At 38.3% G+C, this 16,354-nt stretch overlaps 4 protein-coding genes across 6 annotated transcripts; 2 read left to right on the forward strand and 2 right to left on the reverse strand.

Moving 5' to 3' along the window:
• The first annotated feature begins 16 nt into the window (after positions 1-16).
• LOC129567316 (protein HBS1) lies at positions 17-4,569 on the forward strand. Its single transcript, XM_055444086.1, has 7 exons — positions 17-249; positions 357-571; positions 639-861; positions 2,223-2,534; positions 2,607-2,955; positions 3,449-3,690; positions 3,754-4,569. The coding sequence occupies exons 1-7, from the start codon at positions 207-209 to the stop codon at positions 4,383-4,385; spliced, it is 2,016 nt and encodes a 671-aa protein (XP_055300061.1). The 5' UTR covers positions 17-206; the 3' UTR covers positions 4,386-4,569.
• On the reverse strand, positions 4,488-6,431 carry LOC129567339 (protein phosphatase 1 regulatory subunit 21). The gene is made up of 4 exons (XM_055444125.1): positions 6,064-6,431; positions 5,106-5,990; positions 4,902-5,009; positions 4,488-4,783 (listed from the first exon to the last, which is right to left on the reverse strand). The coding sequence occupies exons 1-4, from the start codon at positions 6,118-6,120 to the stop codon at positions 4,694-4,696; spliced, it is 1,140 nt and encodes a 379-aa protein (XP_055300100.1). The 5' UTR covers positions 6,121-6,431; the 3' UTR covers positions 4,488-4,693.
• A 66-nt stretch (positions 6,432-6,497) lies between these two features.
• Positions 6,498-7,422, forward strand: LOC129567352 (uncharacterized). Its single transcript, XM_055444163.1, has 2 exons — positions 6,498-6,647; positions 6,737-7,422. Exons 1-2 carry the CDS (start codon positions 6,623-6,625, stop codon positions 7,351-7,353), a joined length of 642 nt encoding a protein of 213 aa, XP_055300138.1. The 5' UTR covers positions 6,498-6,622; the 3' UTR covers positions 7,354-7,422.
• On the reverse strand, positions 7,415-15,455 carry LOC129567236 (zinc finger FYVE domain-containing protein 26 homolog). Of its 3 annotated transcripts, none has more exons than XM_055443902.1 (8): positions 15,226-15,455; positions 14,941-15,037; positions 13,020-14,867; positions 11,594-12,951; positions 9,718-11,509; positions 9,362-9,620; positions 8,197-9,278; positions 7,415-8,107 (listed from the first exon to the last, which is right to left on the reverse strand). In XM_055443902.1, the coding sequence occupies exons 2-8, from the start codon at positions 14,998-15,000 to the stop codon at positions 7,535-7,537; spliced, it is 6,972 nt and encodes a 2,323-aa protein (XP_055299877.1). In that variant the 5' UTR covers positions 15,001-15,037; positions 15,226-15,455; the 3' UTR covers positions 7,415-7,534. The 3 variants fall into 3 exon arrangements, with proteins under 3 accessions (XP_055299877.1, XP_055299885.1, XP_055299869.1); XM_055443910.1 differs by having other exon boundaries at positions 15,164-15,455; XM_055443894.1 differs by having other exon boundaries at positions 14,941-15,455.
• Between the last annotated feature and the right edge of the window lie 899 nt (positions 15,456-16,354).

A 16,354-nucleotide genomic window follows, 5' to 3' on the forward strand; every position in this document is an offset into this window, starting at 1 on the left:
GACTTTGAATCGGGCAACACGAAATGAAACGTCAATCAAATTCACAGTGAGTAGACAGAAGAAGAAAAAAGAGTGTAGCTATGTTGATCGCAAAATAAAATTCCAAAATCAAGAAGAAGAAAATTATATTGTTGTAAATTAATATTTAAAAATAAATTTGTTCGTTTTTTTAAATTATCTGTGGAGTATAAGTAAAATCGATCCAAATGTCTCGGCATCGTGCAGTTCGAACTATGAATTATTCGGATGGTATTGTTCATTGTCATCAAAATCGAGACGATTTGTCTCGGAAATTTTGTGTTTATTGTGTGAAAGTGTTGATTGTTGGATTTGATTTTTATTTTGTACATCAACAGAATATGATGCGTACGATGATATCTATGGTCATTCGGTGGATGATGAGTCACCTATTTCACCAACCGACGCTCAACAGTGGATGTACGATCGAAATCGAGGCCAACAGAGTATTGCATCATTCATCACGAATAATCATGACATCAAAGAGGAGACGGACGAGGAATCTGAATCCATGGCAGACGAACTACACAAAAAACTGCGCAGAGACTCTGATGTAAATGAGCCCATTTGATACATATCATTGAATATATATTTTTCAACATTGATTTTATTGTCTATAGACTTTTGAAATGCCAACACTCAGTGAGGATGAACAAGTGTTGTTGGACTCGTGCATGGATGAAATTCGGAATGTAGTCGGTGATACAGTTTCGGAACGGCAGCTGGTTGAGGCTATCATGGCTCACAAATTTGACTGTACCAAAGCACTAGATGCGATATTGAATAATTCTTCGTCCGAATCGGCAATCACATCGACCTCATCACAACCGCCAATGGAAACAGGTAATCATCATAGCCAACATTTGATTCTATTATATAGTTCCACTAGCAGTTGTAGTTATAGCAGTGAATTTCTTCATTTTATTTGGCATTATTTATTTCTCAATTCGCGTTTCTTTGTTTTCATGTTCGGCCAACCATTCCATTGTTCATTCGGCTTGATGTTTGCGTTTTTTCGCTCATTCTTCCACCTGTGTGACGTGTGCGTGCGTGTGTGTGTGTTGTGATTTTGGCAAAGGTAAGATTCAAAACCATTGTCCCTTACGGATCTGCTAAAGCAGCGCAATACAGCGGCCAATGGTGATGTTCAAGCGAAAAAATTCAAATTGCCCAGTATTTTCGGGCAAAACACCTCCTCCACTGAACCAACGGCAGCTGCGGTAGCCGATGCATCAACGGCACGGCCAACAAAATTCAACAATTTATCGGATTTAGCAAATGCACATTTGTCCACAAATAAATTGGTTAATGGTCTGCAGAAAATCAGTCTCTCTGAAAATATCAATATACCAAAGTCCACGAAATTTGTCATACCAAAATTGAGTGGTGGCAGCAGCTCAATGTCACCCAGTTCGGTTGGCGAAAGTTTGACTCCTCACGAAATGTCACTCAAAAAAATTATGGACTTGAAACGCTTGAACATTTCGACAAACGCCAATGATTCTGAAAATACACCATCCGACTCCGTCGATACCGTAATGGCTGACAAACATCCAAAAGCAATGTCAGTGGAAGAACAACAATTCCCAATCGATTTGGCGTCCGCATTGAATGGACCGAATTTTAATAGCAGTTCCATTATTGTGCCAACCAAACGTATTGTTGAAACAATCGACTTTAAATTTATCGATTGTGATATTGCTGAAGAACGGCCTGAAAGCCAACAATTCATTTCGCAAGACTGTTGCCTTAATATTTCGAGCATTTTGGAAAAACATTTCGATACGCGTACAAAATCTACCACTGCGTTTGGTAAAATTCTCTGTTCAAGATACAAGCGTAAAAAACAGTCGTTGATTCAGAAGGTTCAGCATAGTTTTATGAATAAACACCAAATCAAACCATTTCGATTTGATGTTAACAGTAAATCTTTCAAGTAGGCAGGAAAGCCACACCCATTGAGGATTTATCACTTATTTTCCAGAATAAAATCATAATATTTTTTAACGATTGTCTTGGTTTTTTTTATCGATAATACTGTGTATGAACGAAACACCATCCATTGAAGTAGACGCTCAATGGAATGAAAACAACGCCAGAAATAAATCATACTAATTATACGAATAACTAAGACGTGTTTTCTTCGATTTAAGATGTCTCGATAGCAGATTTATTAAATGGTATTGAGTTTATATTTTATTCAGGTATTGGATCGAGATTGCTCGAAAAATCACAGAAACAAAATCAGACTCCACAGTTTCAAGCGGTCAAAGCAACACTCAATGTATCGAAAAAAGGTTTCGATATCAGTTCGCCACGTCTTCAATCACCGGCCGCCTCTGGTCGAAACACTCCCGTTGGCTTATTTGAAGATGGACCAAAATCATCCCAGAAGACCAAGGAACAGTTGAGTCAAGACGCCAAGGACTTGTTCGAAAAGGAACGTGGCAATGAAAAACCACACATCCATCTAGTAGTGATAGGGCACGTGGACGCGGGAAAGAGCACGTTGTTGGGTAGTTTTTTTTTCTTTTTTAGCCTTTCAATTTAGCGCTTTGATCAATAAATTAAAAGAAATTTTGTTTAAGGTCACACATTATTCGACTTGGGATATGTGTCGCAAAAAGCAATGCACAAACATGAGCAGGAAAGCAAGAAAGTGGGCAAGCAAAGCTTCATGTATGCATGGGTCTTGGATGAGACTAGCGAAGAACGCTCACGAGGTATCACAATGGATGTTGGTGTGCTTGTATTTGAAACCGAATCAAAAGCAGTGACTCTCTTGGATGCACCGGGTCACAAAGATTTCATACCGAATATGATATCTGGGGCGACACAAGCCGATGTCGCTTTGCTCGTTGTTGATGCTACTAAGGGCGAATTTGAAACTGGATTTGAGCAAGGCGGACAAACAAGAGAACATGCTCTTCTAGTGAGGTAAATCTAATTTTAATGAGAATGAATTAATAAAATGGAAATAACTTCTTAATCTGACACCAGACGTGTGCAAGGTCAAAAATTCTAGGGAGGGGGGGGGGCTAAAAAAAAAAAAAAGGTCCTCACTTTTTAAAATCGATTCTATCTAGTGTATAACAGGCCAAATTCCACAATGGGGGTCAACAATTTTGCCAATGGGTGTCAAAAAACAAGTGAAGACCTAAAAAAAAAAAAAAAGGTCCTCACTTTTGAAAATCGATTATATCTAGTGTCTAATTTTCCAAATCGCTGGGGGGGTCCACATTTTGGAATCCTAGAGGGGGGTAAAACCGGAATACCCCCCCCCCTTGCACACGTCTTTCTGACACGCAAATTTTGATTTGCAAATGTTTTCGAGACGATCTCGTCTCATCTTTAAGCACAACATAACTGTATAAAACAGAAATATTTATTTGATTTTGATGCGAAAATCGGTTTTAATCCACCAATTCAGATCATTGGGCGTAAGTCAATTGGGTGTTGTTATAAATAAAATGGATACAGTAAATTGGCAGCAAGAGCGATTCGATGAAATCGTCGGCAAGTTGAAATCATTTTTGCGTCAGGCAGGATTTAAGGAATCAGATGTCAGCTACATTCCATGCAGCGGAATGACCGGTGAGAACTTGGTAAAGCCACCGACAGAACCACAGCTGTTATCTTGGTACAATGGTCCAACACTAATTAGTGTAATAGGTAAACATAATCCATTCTGACACAAAAGTGGACAAGTTTAAACTTCAATTTTGGTCGTTTCAGATAAATTCCGAGTACCTGAGCGACCGGTTGAGAAAGCGCTTCGCGTATCCGTGACAGATATTTTTAAAGGTATATCTGGTCAGTGTGTTACTGGGCGCATCGAAACGGGTGTGCTACGACGCAATGACATCGTTCTGGTGTGTCCAATCAAAGAGCAGGCGACCGTTAAACAGATCAATATTGACGAAACCAATTCGATTACGACTGCATTTGCTGGTGACCAAGTGACAATTACGGTCTCTGGAATCGATGCATCAAACATAACCGTCGGTTCGGTTATTTGTCATACAAAAGATGTGGTGCCAATTGCAACACGTTTCCAGGCTCGAATCATTGTGTTTAATATTAAGATGCCCATTACAAATGGATATCCGGTTGTGTTGCATCTTAATTCACTTGTCGAAGCGGCCGTAATTACTAAGCTTAAATCGCAATTGCATAAAGTAACTGGTGAAATAATGAAAAAGAACCCACGTTGCCTAAGCAATAATTCGTGTGCATTGGTTGGGATTGAAGTGAGTCGACCAATTTGTATTGAAAAGTACGCGAAATTCAAAGAACTTGGCCGTGTCGCGCTGCGTGTTGGTGGTGTCACTATCGCTGCTGGCCTGGTCACCAAAATCATGAAATAAAGTTGCATTTTGTACAGAAATCTCCCTTTTTTTAAATAATAATAAAAGAAACACGTTCCGCAAAATGTGTAAGAGACGAAATGAAACAAAACAAAAAGGGCGTTTTCTTTTTCATTGTAATTTTATCACATCTAAAATTCAAATCGAGATAAAATAAAATATTTGTATTTGATTAACAAAGAAAGTTCATATTGCTCCTTCGGTTGAGTGTGAGTGTCTGTGTCTGTGTCTGTGTGTTTTAATCTGATCTGCAGAGGAACGAAAAATAGCTTGATTTTGGTTTGGGATGAGTGATTCATGCGAAAATTTTATTTCAATGCAGCCAATTGATCACTTAACGAAATCACTTGCTCGGTGAGTACGCTGATTTGCTCCTCGTAGTTTATTCGGGTGGTGGCCTGTAATAGCGAAATGGATCGTGTAATTTAATATGTGCTTGAAATGTCTTGTTTTATTTTACGCCCTTCGTATAATCCACCGTGCATAGATTAGCCAATAGCTGATAGCCATACTTACCAAGTCTTCGTCAGCCAATTGCAAATCACGTTGAGAAACTCTAAACTTTCGCTCCTCTTCATTGAGATCATTATTTACAATGGCCAGATGTTTCTGGAGTGAATCACACTAGAAGGTTGGACGAATTGAATGGAATTAAAATTGACATCTACTTCATCAACAGAGTGAAAAAAACTACTACTATGAAAATTAGTAATGCAATACCTCTTCAATATACATGGCCAACTTGGATTCGGCCAAACACTTAGCCGTAAGTAGATCTTCAATTTTCTTTGAGTAATTTTCTATGAGCAACCGTTCTCCAACCGTCACTCCGAGTGTAGTTTTTTCATTTTCCGCATTTTTCATGTTATCCGTATCGATTTTATTCTGTTCGATGGCATTTGCATTGCTCTTGTCTAGTTTACCCTTCATTTGGAGGATTTCACATTGTGTTCGCCAATGGATCAAATCCTTTTCCAGTGCCAAAATACGTTCATCCAATTTGTTGTTGCCACCGCCGCCGGTGCTGCAGCTGTTTATTGATTTTTGTTGCTCTAATTCGGACACATAAAGTGTGTCATCGCTACCAACGATACTGGTGGCTTCTGCCAGTTTTGCTTCCAAATCATGCGTTTTCACCGTTAATCGTTCCACTTCTCTGCGTAATTTGGTTTCGGTTTCAGTTTGTTCAGCATTCATAGATCTGAGTAAATTTTCAAGCTCTTCGATTCGATTTGCCTGCAATTGAATCTCTGTATTTTTATCGGCAATACTTGATGTCAGCTGCGCGCATTCGAAAATTTTCTTCTGAAATTCCTCACTCAACACGGACCCATCATCCGTTGACATTTGTGTTGCATTCACATTTGACGTTTTGTCTTTTGATTTGGCATTTTTGCCACCTTTTTTCGATGCATCTTTGATTAAGTCATCTTGTAGACTTGCACAACGAAGCTCCAATTGCTTATTACGAAAACTCAAGCTATCCACTTCCTGTTCGGCTCGTCGCAAATTCGTCTCATTCACTCGGAACACTTCCCGTAGAGTTGCATTTTTGTTTTGCTCTTCAACCACTGCACGCTTCAATACTCCAGCCTGCGCTCTCAACTAAATAAACCAAGCGAAAATCGATTTTCAGTTTCAATGTTTCATGAATTTCAATAAACAATCTCCTGATTACCTTCGAATATTCAGCGGCTAATTTCTTATATTTCTCTTCCAAATTTGATGCATCCATTGTGACAACAGCTAATTAGAGCAGCTCTCTGATTTTCTTCTTCTCTTCTTTGCGCCCAATCCAAAATACCAACAATTTATATTGTTCTTGGAATGTTTGATGTGTTTTGGAATTAAAGGTGTCCAAACGAAGTTGTCAGCTCAAAATTGGGTAAAAATACATGAACAAATAAAATAAAATTAAAAAGTGGTCTTAAGTGGAAAATAGGAGGTGGTTCAGTGAGTTTGATGTATAATTTGTATTATGTGTCACAAATACAGCTCAACAGCAACAACAAATGAGATTCGGACTGCGTTCCGAAAACGCATCATTACTTTGACAGTTTTGACACACTCAATGCTTGACTGTTTCTTTTTTTTAATCAGCAGGCTTTTGACAGTTCGATCAACGCAGATAGGTTCATATATTCTGCGGGAGTGTTTTGTTCTGCGGTCGCTTTGAACAATTATTTGAAGAAGAAAAAAATTGATTTTGAATTGTATGTTGGAATAGAGAAGGCGTCATGTTTACACGGGCAATAGTCAGAAGTGAGTTTGGACTTCATGTCCTCTTATTTAATAACAAATTGAGAATGTAAAATCGTCTTAACCTCAAATTGTCCGATTTGTTCTTTCAGATGTGCCAAGGATTGGGCAACGATTCTTCCAATCGGCTTCTACATCGAAAATCGAACCAAAATCCGTATGCCTTGAACCAATCACCCTGAAACCCATCAAAATTGAGAACATTTCAAAACGCAGTGATAAACTATTGGAATATCAATTCGCAGCACTGAACATAAATAATGGCAATTTGATACCGCCATCGATTCGGCCACCAGCTCCAAATCAACGCATCGAAGAGCCGGGCAAAGATGAACGCAAAAATATCGATACACCCGTTTCGATCATTGTGAATGAAATTATGGAGAAAATCACTGATAACAATAAAGGTGACATGGATTTGCCACCATTGGAAGGACAAAATGAGAGTATCGAAGCGGCCGTTATGATTGAAATTCGTCGATTGAAAATGAAAAAGCACAAATACAAGAAGCTTCAGAAGAAAATGAAGTTTGAATTTGCCAAACGAAAGCTGCGCCGCAGAATGAAGAGAGAAAAAGAATTTCAGGCCGATTTACTCGCACAAATCAATGCAGCCGATAAATTCTCCGCTGAACAATATGTCGCTGATAAATTATCGCAGTTGAAAAATGTCCCACCACCAGAGCGAGAAATTGTGAAAATTTTCTAAACAGTCGACCAAATGTGTATAAAAAAAAAGGTTTTAATAGTTTAAATAAAACGTCAGCGAATATTGAAATTTGGTCCATTTTATTTGAAAAAAGAAAGAATAACAGTTAAGCAATATTAATTTTTTAAAAGAAATGTTTGAATATTATGCGAGATCAGATCAATTCGATTCGAAGGTATTGTTATTGCTCACTTGACTGACCCTCTTGTCCATCGATGGTTTGCAATTTTTTCTCGCATAGTTTTTTGATTTGGATTTGATTGGTCTTCTCGGCATATCTTAAAATTCGACGAATGTCAGCCACTCGCTTATGTTGCACGGCCAGCAAATAGGCTGCTTTCAACTGGCCTGATAGGATGTGACATTCGATTTGCATCGACACGTCGGTAATCAAACGAATTAGATGTTCAATGGCGGCTCTGGTACGTTGCGGACTAGTGTGATTGCTGAGTGCACTTTGTACAGCCAACGATAGAATTTCATTGCATAATTTTGTGTCGCCTTGATTGCTATTGCCCCGGATGCAATTGACCAATTTTTCAACATCATGCAGGCGATTATTAACTGCCAGATACTTTGTAACAATCGCATAAATTTTATCACTATTCAAACCCATATCCTGAATGATTCGATAGGCCAAACCAAAGCCTTCCTCAACATTTGCACCACAGATTAAAATTAACGCGACCAGAATTATTTTATCCTGCATATTTTCGAATAATGTTGGAATCCGCGTGCAAGGTAGCAGCGATATCTAGGAGAGGGAAATAACAATTCAAACACAAAATTGAAAAAAGTAACTACTTAAAATAAGGCTAGTTGAAATGTATTCGATTCACTTACCTTTGGTATTAAACTAACGGTCTCCTTTCCATTTTCTTCGCATTGAGCCAAAAATTTCGAAGCATCAATTTGGCTGCAAATTGTATTAATGTGTTGATTTAGTGACTTGGAGTCCATTTTCATGACAAACGATTGATGTTCATCGGGGCGTTTGGATTGTGTTTTGATCTCTTCCCACTGGCACAACTCCAATTCACTCTTCAGATGCTGTTGAGCATTCATCAAATGATGGGCATTATTACGTAGATCTTGGTATAAGACACAGTTCACCGTATAAAATCGTACACATGTCATGCTCGCTCGAACTGTATCTTTCAGCAATAATTGTACTTGGTACAGGCTATTCAGAAGGTTTCGTTTTTCCAGCATCAAACAAATTTGAATGATGTAGTCCTTCCACATCATCAACGTTTCATCCATTTCGCTCATTAAATTGATGATTACATTCAGTCGGCCGCTCTTCAAATGCGGTATGATGATCGTTTGAATGAATTGATCGGCCGGAATGACTAGGAACAGTGAGTATTTGAGAGCCTTTTTCACTTGTTTATATTTCATCAAAAAGCGCAAAACATCGGAATGTCGACCATAGCTAGCCAGATAATAAACCGATTCGGTGTAGAAACGCGAATGAAGTCCATGTTGCTCACTGTCCGATGCAAAAAGTGAATTCATATCCTCAGTTCCTGTTAATCCCAGCGTGCGATGTGTTTTCACTGAGTATTTCCCATGTGAAATTTGCTTCAAATTCGATAGAGTATGCAAAATATTAACGGCCGGTTCGTGGATTGGGTACTTTTCCTTTTTGGTAAATTTGAGTGATAAAAGCGATCGAGTTGATTGTGAGAACGTTGAAGCGTTGAACAACACGTCTGAATTCACCGGATGACAAGTTGACTCTAAAATGGTCAAAATTTCCTGAAGAAGCGGTTGCACCTTCGGCGAACGTGCCGTTGACTTGAAATGAAGGACTGGTTTTTGATTTTTGGCCGTTTGCTCATCCGTTGTCAGAAAATGATTGATTTGCCGACGATCCTTGTCACAAGTGGTTGGAATCAAACAGTGAACGAACTTTTCACGAGCTAGAAAATATAGAAAAACAATTGTTACTCAAAAAAAAAAAAAAAATTCTATAAAAATGAATAACTGTGATACGAATACGAACCGGTTTCAAAACATCCAGCTTTAATGCATGCAATGCCCCAAGCGGCCATAATACCCGTCTTCTCTAATCCCGATTTCAATGAAATTTCAATGGCCAATTCAAACTTCTCGGCAACAACTAGATTGTCGCGCAGTGTTCGCAAACTTTTCATGTTAATCGATTCCATGGGCAAAAGTGATTCGCAACCGTTTCGAACGACCGAATTTATGATTTCGGCATGATCACGGATTTTCATACAATCCGAACTTCCGCCATACATCTGTATTTTTAAGCAAAAATTTTTTTTTCTAGTTTTAATTCAAACTGTTCATGTTCCTACAAACAATTTTCTAAAGATTTAAGAAATTCAACCTCACCTTTGCCGCAAACGACAAACAGTAGAGAATTCTGGTGACAAAAGCATAATCGACTTCCGGATTGGATTGGCCCGGTTTGAGTGGTTTCAATAGAGCTTCGAATTTCTTGCAATAGCTCAGCAAAAAGTCACAACAATCTTGCCCAGGTGTGTGCATCGAAATGAGATTTATGCACAGAGACGCACTCGGTGCGTATTCAAATGAAAATTCTTCTCGCAGCAAATGGTCATGTTTGAGATGGCCAGTGAATCGATAGACCCATCCATCTCTGGTACTGATTCGTTGCTCGTTCTCTTCCAAAATCAAAGTAGATTGAACCGGTGGTGTTGGTTGCGGCGTAGAAACGCTAGCAATAATTTCCGTTTTTACCCGTTGCGCTTCTTCGGTTTGATGAGCACAATCATTACAAACACGCACCAAAATATTTTCGTACAATTTCGGAATGGTAAGACGTTTGGTGGAACAGGAATGACAAACAACACGTCCACAACGTCTACAATGATGTCGTCGCGTTAGCATGGTGAAAAGAGATCTTTTGCAGCACATGCAGTGAGTGGCTTCATGATCTTTGACCCAATGCGCTTTATCGGGTGCTTCTCGTGGCATTTGAAATGTTCCGCACAACGAATCCAAACTAACGGCACTACTTGGTGTGGTTCTTTCCGCCATAACATTTGAATCAACAGTTCCGCTGCCGATGCGAAAATCAAGTGCCTTCGCTGCATATGTTCGTAGAATTTGATCAACACACTGAACACTAGTCGCATGATTGCTGTAATTAAAAGGCGAACTATGTTCCAGATCAGTATCATCTATTGGATTGAGCTTGTGCTGCTGATCGCTTCCACTCGATTCTATCGATGATGAAGCCTTTGTCGAAGTTCCACAAAAATTACACACATTGTTTTTGATATGCGGTCGAATCGCCTGAAGAATTTTGACCAACGTTTCGAATTTCGAGTTCAAAATGTACTGCTCGATTATCAACAGTGGCATATCAATGAGCTGCCATAAAGTATTCGCTTCTTTGGCATCAATCGTATCGAATATGATGAGTGTTATCTTGTAATTTTTGTAAATGTGATCATTTTTATCGTTGGAATTTTCGATCAAAAAGTCAACGAGATACTGCAGCAGCTTGCGATTTCTTAATTTCAGTAAAAGGCTCGAATCCATGTGGAACACCATGATTTTTTTCAATAGTACTTCGCACACTTTGATGAAATATTCATCGTTGTTATCGCGATTGTCGGTGATTTTACAAATGAACAAGTCAATAAATTGCGATTTAATTACTGTCTCCTCCAATGACACCGTCTGAATCCATTGATAACACAATTCGTATTGATTGCGCTCAATCAATGAATAGAGAAGACGTTCGGGTGCCACGCGACAGATTTCCATAACTTTAGTCCATGTTTCGTATATGTAATCCGTCATGGTTATGGCCCTCCCTATGCTGGCATATAACTCGATATCGGACATATAATTTGTGAGCTGCTCAATTTGATCGGATGGCACCTCGTTCACGCGACTATGCAGCAATATCGTTCGAATTAAATGTCGAGCAAGTTCGTCATCACTTATTCGATTGATGTGCTTTAACAACGTACTAGACATTAATTGAAGATCTTTTATGTGTTCAATCAGCGAAAATGTGTTGGCATCCGATCCATTCTCTTCTTCTGCTTCTAGGATTTTTGTTATCAACGCATCTTTGATATTCCAAATGACCTGTTTGTGGCGCTTTAAGTGACGCTCTTGGCAAAATTGGAGCGAACGATGTGCCAAACTGCAAAGAGAAGGAAATTAATGGTATTTATAAAAATAAACAACCGATCTCGATACCTAGTAGGAAAATAAATTGCAAACTCACCGATAGTTTTTCTGTTCGATAAACTCTTTCACCAGGTCCAATTGGAATGAGTCAAAGCTAAGTGCGGCCAACATTTGATCACAATCTTCATTTAGGGCTGTTCGAATATCCAACTCCTCCATTTCCATGATATTATTGAGTAAATTATAATTTAGTTGCATTTTTGGTTCTTGAATCGGTTCAATTGGTTCGATGCCATGAATTTTTCCCAGAATATAAGCAATCAGTTCGTTATGTTGACGAACATAGTAAAGACTGTCATGACGTTTGATTTTAAATGGTTTGCGCAACGTATCTTCTGGGTCATCATTCTCATTCGATTTGTTGTCTTCTTCTTTTTCTTCTTTGGTAAGTAAGGATTGGAGTATTGCATTCAGTTCATCGTTTAAATTCGAGCTGAATTTGTCATAAATCGAGATGATTGGACAAGTATTTTTGGTGATAACGTGCACGAGATTCGTATTGAGATTACAAACAATCGCTTCGATTTCTCTCAATGAAGCATTTGCATTTTCATCGAACATGATATCGCCGATCAACGAAAACAAGTCGATTTCCAGGATTTCTTCGAGACACGTGCGATTTATATCCATTTCAAAGGGATTTTTGAATTGAATCAAGCGATTCATATTCATCGAGTATCCAAAGACATTCTGTAGTAAATTCGCATTCTTTGGATTAAACACACCAAAATCGATAATGCTTTGCGTGAGGTTTGTTCGCGTTGACAGCGCTTCCATGGTGAGTTGCTTTTGTTTTATGAATAAATTTTCCTGTTCTAACTTTTGTTTTGCGTCCGTTTCATGGAATGTATAAAGTTGCGTAGATAAGAGCTCTTGAATGCACATCGACTGGTCACGACTGTTGTTGCAAAGCATCAAAATTGCATGGATCTCATTAATAAAGCCCAAGTAGCCAATTCGCTTCTTAAACACCTCGACTGGTTCATTTTTATCCCAGAATTTCGACAACATATTGATTATTCTTGAGGAAAGGTTTGGATTTGATACCAAACTTAGTACGAAATCAACGATGACAACTCCTTGCAACGCTAGTCCTCTGTACAGCTCCAAATACGGATAATTTTGCACAAATCGATCGACTATTGCCTTTGATTCGTCTGTCTCGTGAATGGGATGCTGCGTCACAAACTCCTCAAGCACATCTAATATTTGTGAGGATTCAAAGCCGGCACCAACGAGATTCTTTATTTCCCGCATCGAATAGACGTAGTCCATATTTTTGGCGGGAGCCCTGGGAATCGTTTTTAATGATTCTTTCAAGATCGTTTTTACGTCGTTGAATTTTTCCAGCAGTTTTACCTCGGCCGCAATCGATGAATCGGACAAATTATTTGCCTGAAATGTGAAAGAAACGAATGAAAACTCTTTTCAAAAATACATTGTCAATCGAAACAGAAAATTACCTCAATAATTGTTTCAGCTGCATTTAAATCGCCACGAATCACCTCAATGGTCACCATATCGATGAGTTGGCCCAGCATTTTACTCATGAATCCTTTCCTCTCGCGATAATTTGCATATCGAATGGCTGGAATATTTCCACAATCAAATCCGGCGTTCGTTTTTCGCTCTTTCCCCTCAATTTCCGTTGAGTTAGCAAATGTGTCACTTTTGCCCGATCTCGATGACTTTGACGATTTAGATGATTTTTTGCCCGAATGACGCCGTGTCTTTCGCCGAACAACTGCGTGTTTCTTTGGAATGGTTACAATGATATCACTCTCATCGGAGCTACTGAATACCGTCGTTTTCGAGTCCATTTGCTTGTATCTCGATGTGAACATAAGTTTTAGTTCAGATGGTGCACGTAGATAATTTTTCGTTGAATAGTACAAATCGACTAATTGAAGGCGCCATTTGGCATCGTCAATTGCGCTTGCAATGCGCACAAATCGTTGCTTGAGCTCGTCTGTCAATTCATCTGTTTTTCGATTGATTATGGACGCGCTCAAGACGCTGATCATATTCTGAACGACGATGAAAGTACAGGCAAATCCACTCTTCACATTTGATGGAGCCGGAACTTTTTTCACTTCTTCCATCGACGACTCCGAATCATGCAAACTGCTGGATGTATGCACCAATTTGCCATTGCTAAACACTCGCGAATTTACGTGTTCAAAACGCAAAAACAGCAAACTGAATAGAAATTCAATGGCTTCAATGTAATCGAGTGGCTGGTCAATGTTATCGATGATTTGCTTGATTTCACCACTTTTCATACGTACAATCTCTTCATAGTTTATTGTTGTGGATCGCAGCAGAACTAAGGAAATCATCAAATTAATTGTAAAAAATTGATCGTACATATTCACTTCGGACGCCTTGGTTCCGTCTAGCTGGATGTCTGGATTAATTGATCGATTGAATATGCCATTTTCAACCAATTGTTTGCGCACCAAATGATAGTCACTTGTGTTCATGATTATGCATCCGTCGTTGAATTTCACAAAGAAATCCAAAATGTTGTACTTTGATGCGAGCATTTTAATCGCTATTGAATCGGATAAATTTTCATACCGTCGATTCGAACGCACAAAATGATGCAATGACAACATACGAGCGAATTCACTATACAAAACCTTTTGATTATCACTCAAAGCAGCCGGTTCGATTTGTTCAAATAGTTTCCAAACTTCGTCGTAGAAATTGAAATCGTTACTCGGGCGAGTCGGTTTGTTGCTCATCAGCATGGCCAAACGGACCAATTTTGAAGCATTGCGTACAAAATCGGGTTCGATAATTTCCTGATTGTCATGAATTATGGGCTCGAAAAAGTGAGTACTTCGGTAAGATGCCATAAAAAATGCCGTTCGTTTTGTGTATGGATTCGCTTCAAAGCAATGGTTCACAAAAGTATGGTACGCTCTTATCAATGGCATCGATTTACTGGACAAAAGCACTAGCGGCAATTCATCTGTGCTTTTCATTCTGTCGATTCGTTGAAAAATTGCATTGAAGACGTGCGTTTGACATTTCTCAAGCCATTTATCCGATACGTGAGCATTGATTAGAAAACTGTACAGATTGAACTTGGCCACGCTCATTTGGTCTGGCGAAAATTCGGCAAATTGTAGCAAAGACGAATAGTATAACTGCATATAAATTGGCTGTGGTAAACAGCGGACAATTTGACACATCGGATAGGGATGCTCCAATAGATTTGCCAAAATATAACGATGTGTCGATGTCTTGAAGAGTCGAGCTATGTCAGTATCACAGCCTGGATTCTCTAGATAATTTCGTAGTTCCTGTCAAGAAGGAAAAATGGAGAGAAACAATTGAGCTCAGGTCAATGGGTTTTAATCCAGAAAATCCACTTACAAAGTATGCATCAGCATCCTTCTTTGGTAATAAATACCAAAATTTGTCGAAATTCTCCATTTTCACCAAAATTAACTAACAAGCAACAAATGTAAATCTAAAAAAAATCACTTCCAATTGAAAATGTGGCAGCACTTTGTTTTACTGTCATAATTTCTATTTTTTGCACTGAAAATGTTATCAAAACAAATGTAGCAAAACAGTTTGCTGATGTATGACAAACCTATGAACATTCAATATTGCAATAACATTTCCACTATCACAAATGATTCATTATCGTCATACCAAATTACCGCTCTGTTTGCGGCAGCTAAGAAAACTTAAAACACAAAAATAACGACGATTCCAACCACAATCACAAACGAAATGACAAAAAATATTGATATCGTTGTCATAAAAATGGAAACATTCTGAAAAAAGAGTCAAAGTACAAGATGCATCTTGCGATTAGCCGACGACGATTTGTTATTGTTGTTCATAGTCGACTGGTTGTGTGCTGTCACTTTGACAACTCCAGTATATGACAGTTGTGCTGACGACTTGTGAACATGCTCTACTACTTTGAAATTTTCAAACAGCACCGACACCAAATGGGAAAATAGACACGCATTTTCTTATGATTTTGTGGAATTCATACATTTTATTTGAATTGTTCATTTCAGTTTTACATTTTTAGACATATTTTTGTTTTATTATGCTGGGCTTAAATGTTTTGTTGTTCCTCTGGGGGGTTTCCATCTATTTTATGTACATTTGAATGTGCAATAGTTGTTTTTTTTTGTCTGTATCATCTAACATCTAAAATGAACTTTAATACGTACGTTAATGATAGTCGAATCAACACTGAGACCACTGGTGATGGTCGGAGAGAGGAGATAGATAGAGTGGGAAAGAATAAACATTTTCGAAAACCTGGTACAATATTTAGATCAAAGAGAAATTGTAGAAACATACAGATTTTGGTTGTTTTGTATTTCACCAAGTCAATCAAACATCTAATCATTTCTCTCATTTTTTGTATCTCTCGACAAGTTTTTCACAGCGGTTCGCAGAATTTATTTGATTCGGTTCATACTTTGTATTTTCATTAAATGTTTGATTGAAGAAATCAATGTTCAACTTTGGTCATTCCAATCGATCTCAATCCTCATCGACAGAATTGTGCAAATTTGCCCAAAAAAATTATCCTTCCTAAAATGTGTTTTCATTATTCATTTTTGAGCATTTCTTCTTTCTAACGACAAACGATTTCGATCTAATAAATTTGTGTATTTAATAGTTTTTGTTTTGTTCATTTGGTCGTTACATTTAATATGACGAAAAAAAAAACTGGGGGGGGAATGAAATTCTCCAAATAAAAATCAAATTACGATACTTCGTAGAATGAATCAGTACTACGTTAAGTTAATAGTTA

Source organism: Sitodiplosis mosellana, unplaced genomic scaffold, assembly GCF_009176505.1.
Source record: "Sitodiplosis mosellana isolate CC-2019 unplaced genomic scaffold, AAFC_SMos_1.0 Smas_scaffold_1, whole genome shotgun sequence".
Classification (NCBI taxonomy): Eukaryota; Metazoa; Arthropoda; class Insecta; order Diptera; family Cecidomyiidae; genus Sitodiplosis; species Sitodiplosis mosellana.

Excerpts from the sequence above, each read along its gene's own strand:
- LOC129567316 (XM_055444086.1), top strand. The coding sequence starts at position 207 with ATGTCTCGGCATCGTGCAGTTCGAACTATGAATTATTCGGATG. Across the intron at positions 572-638 it reads AACTGCGCAGAGACTCTGAT|ACTTTTGAAATGCCAACACT; the intron begins GTAAATGAGCCC and ends TATTGTCTATAG. Across the intron at positions 3,691-3,753 it reads AACACTAATTAGTGTAATAG|ATAAATTCCGAGTACCTGAG; the intron begins GTAAACATAATC and ends TGGTCGTTTCAG.
- LOC129567339 (XM_055444125.1), bottom strand. The coding sequence starts at position 6,120 with ATGGATGCATCAAATTTGGAAGAGAAATATAAGAAATTAGCCGCTGAA. Across the intron at positions 5,010-5,105 it reads TGGCCATGTATATTGAAGAG|TGTGATTCACTCCAGAAACA; the intron begins GTATTGCATTAC and ends CCAACCTTCTAG. Across the intron at positions 4,784-4,901 it reads AATTGGCTGACGAAGACTTG|GCCACCACCCGAATAAACTA; the intron begins GTAAGTATGGCT and ends TCGCTATTACAG.
- LOC129567352 (XM_055444163.1), top strand. The coding sequence starts at position 6,623 with ATGTTTACACGGGCAATAGTCAGAA. Across the intron at positions 6,648-6,736 it reads TACACGGGCAATAGTCAGAA|ATGTGCCAAGGATTGGGCAA; the intron begins GTGAGTTTGGAC and ends TTGTTCTTTCAG.
- LOC129567236 (XM_055443902.1), bottom strand. The coding sequence starts at position 15,000 with ATGGAGAATTTCGACAAATTTTGGTATTTATTACCAAAGAAGGATGCT. Across the intron at positions 12,952-13,019 it reads CAGCTGAAACAATTATTGAG|GCAAATAATTTGTCCGATTC; the intron begins GTAATTTTCTGT and ends TTCACATTTCAG. Across the intron at positions 9,279-9,361 it reads AGCTGGATGTTTTGAAACCG|CTCGTGAAAAGTTCGTTCAC; the intron begins GTTCGTATTCGT and ends TATATTTTCTAG.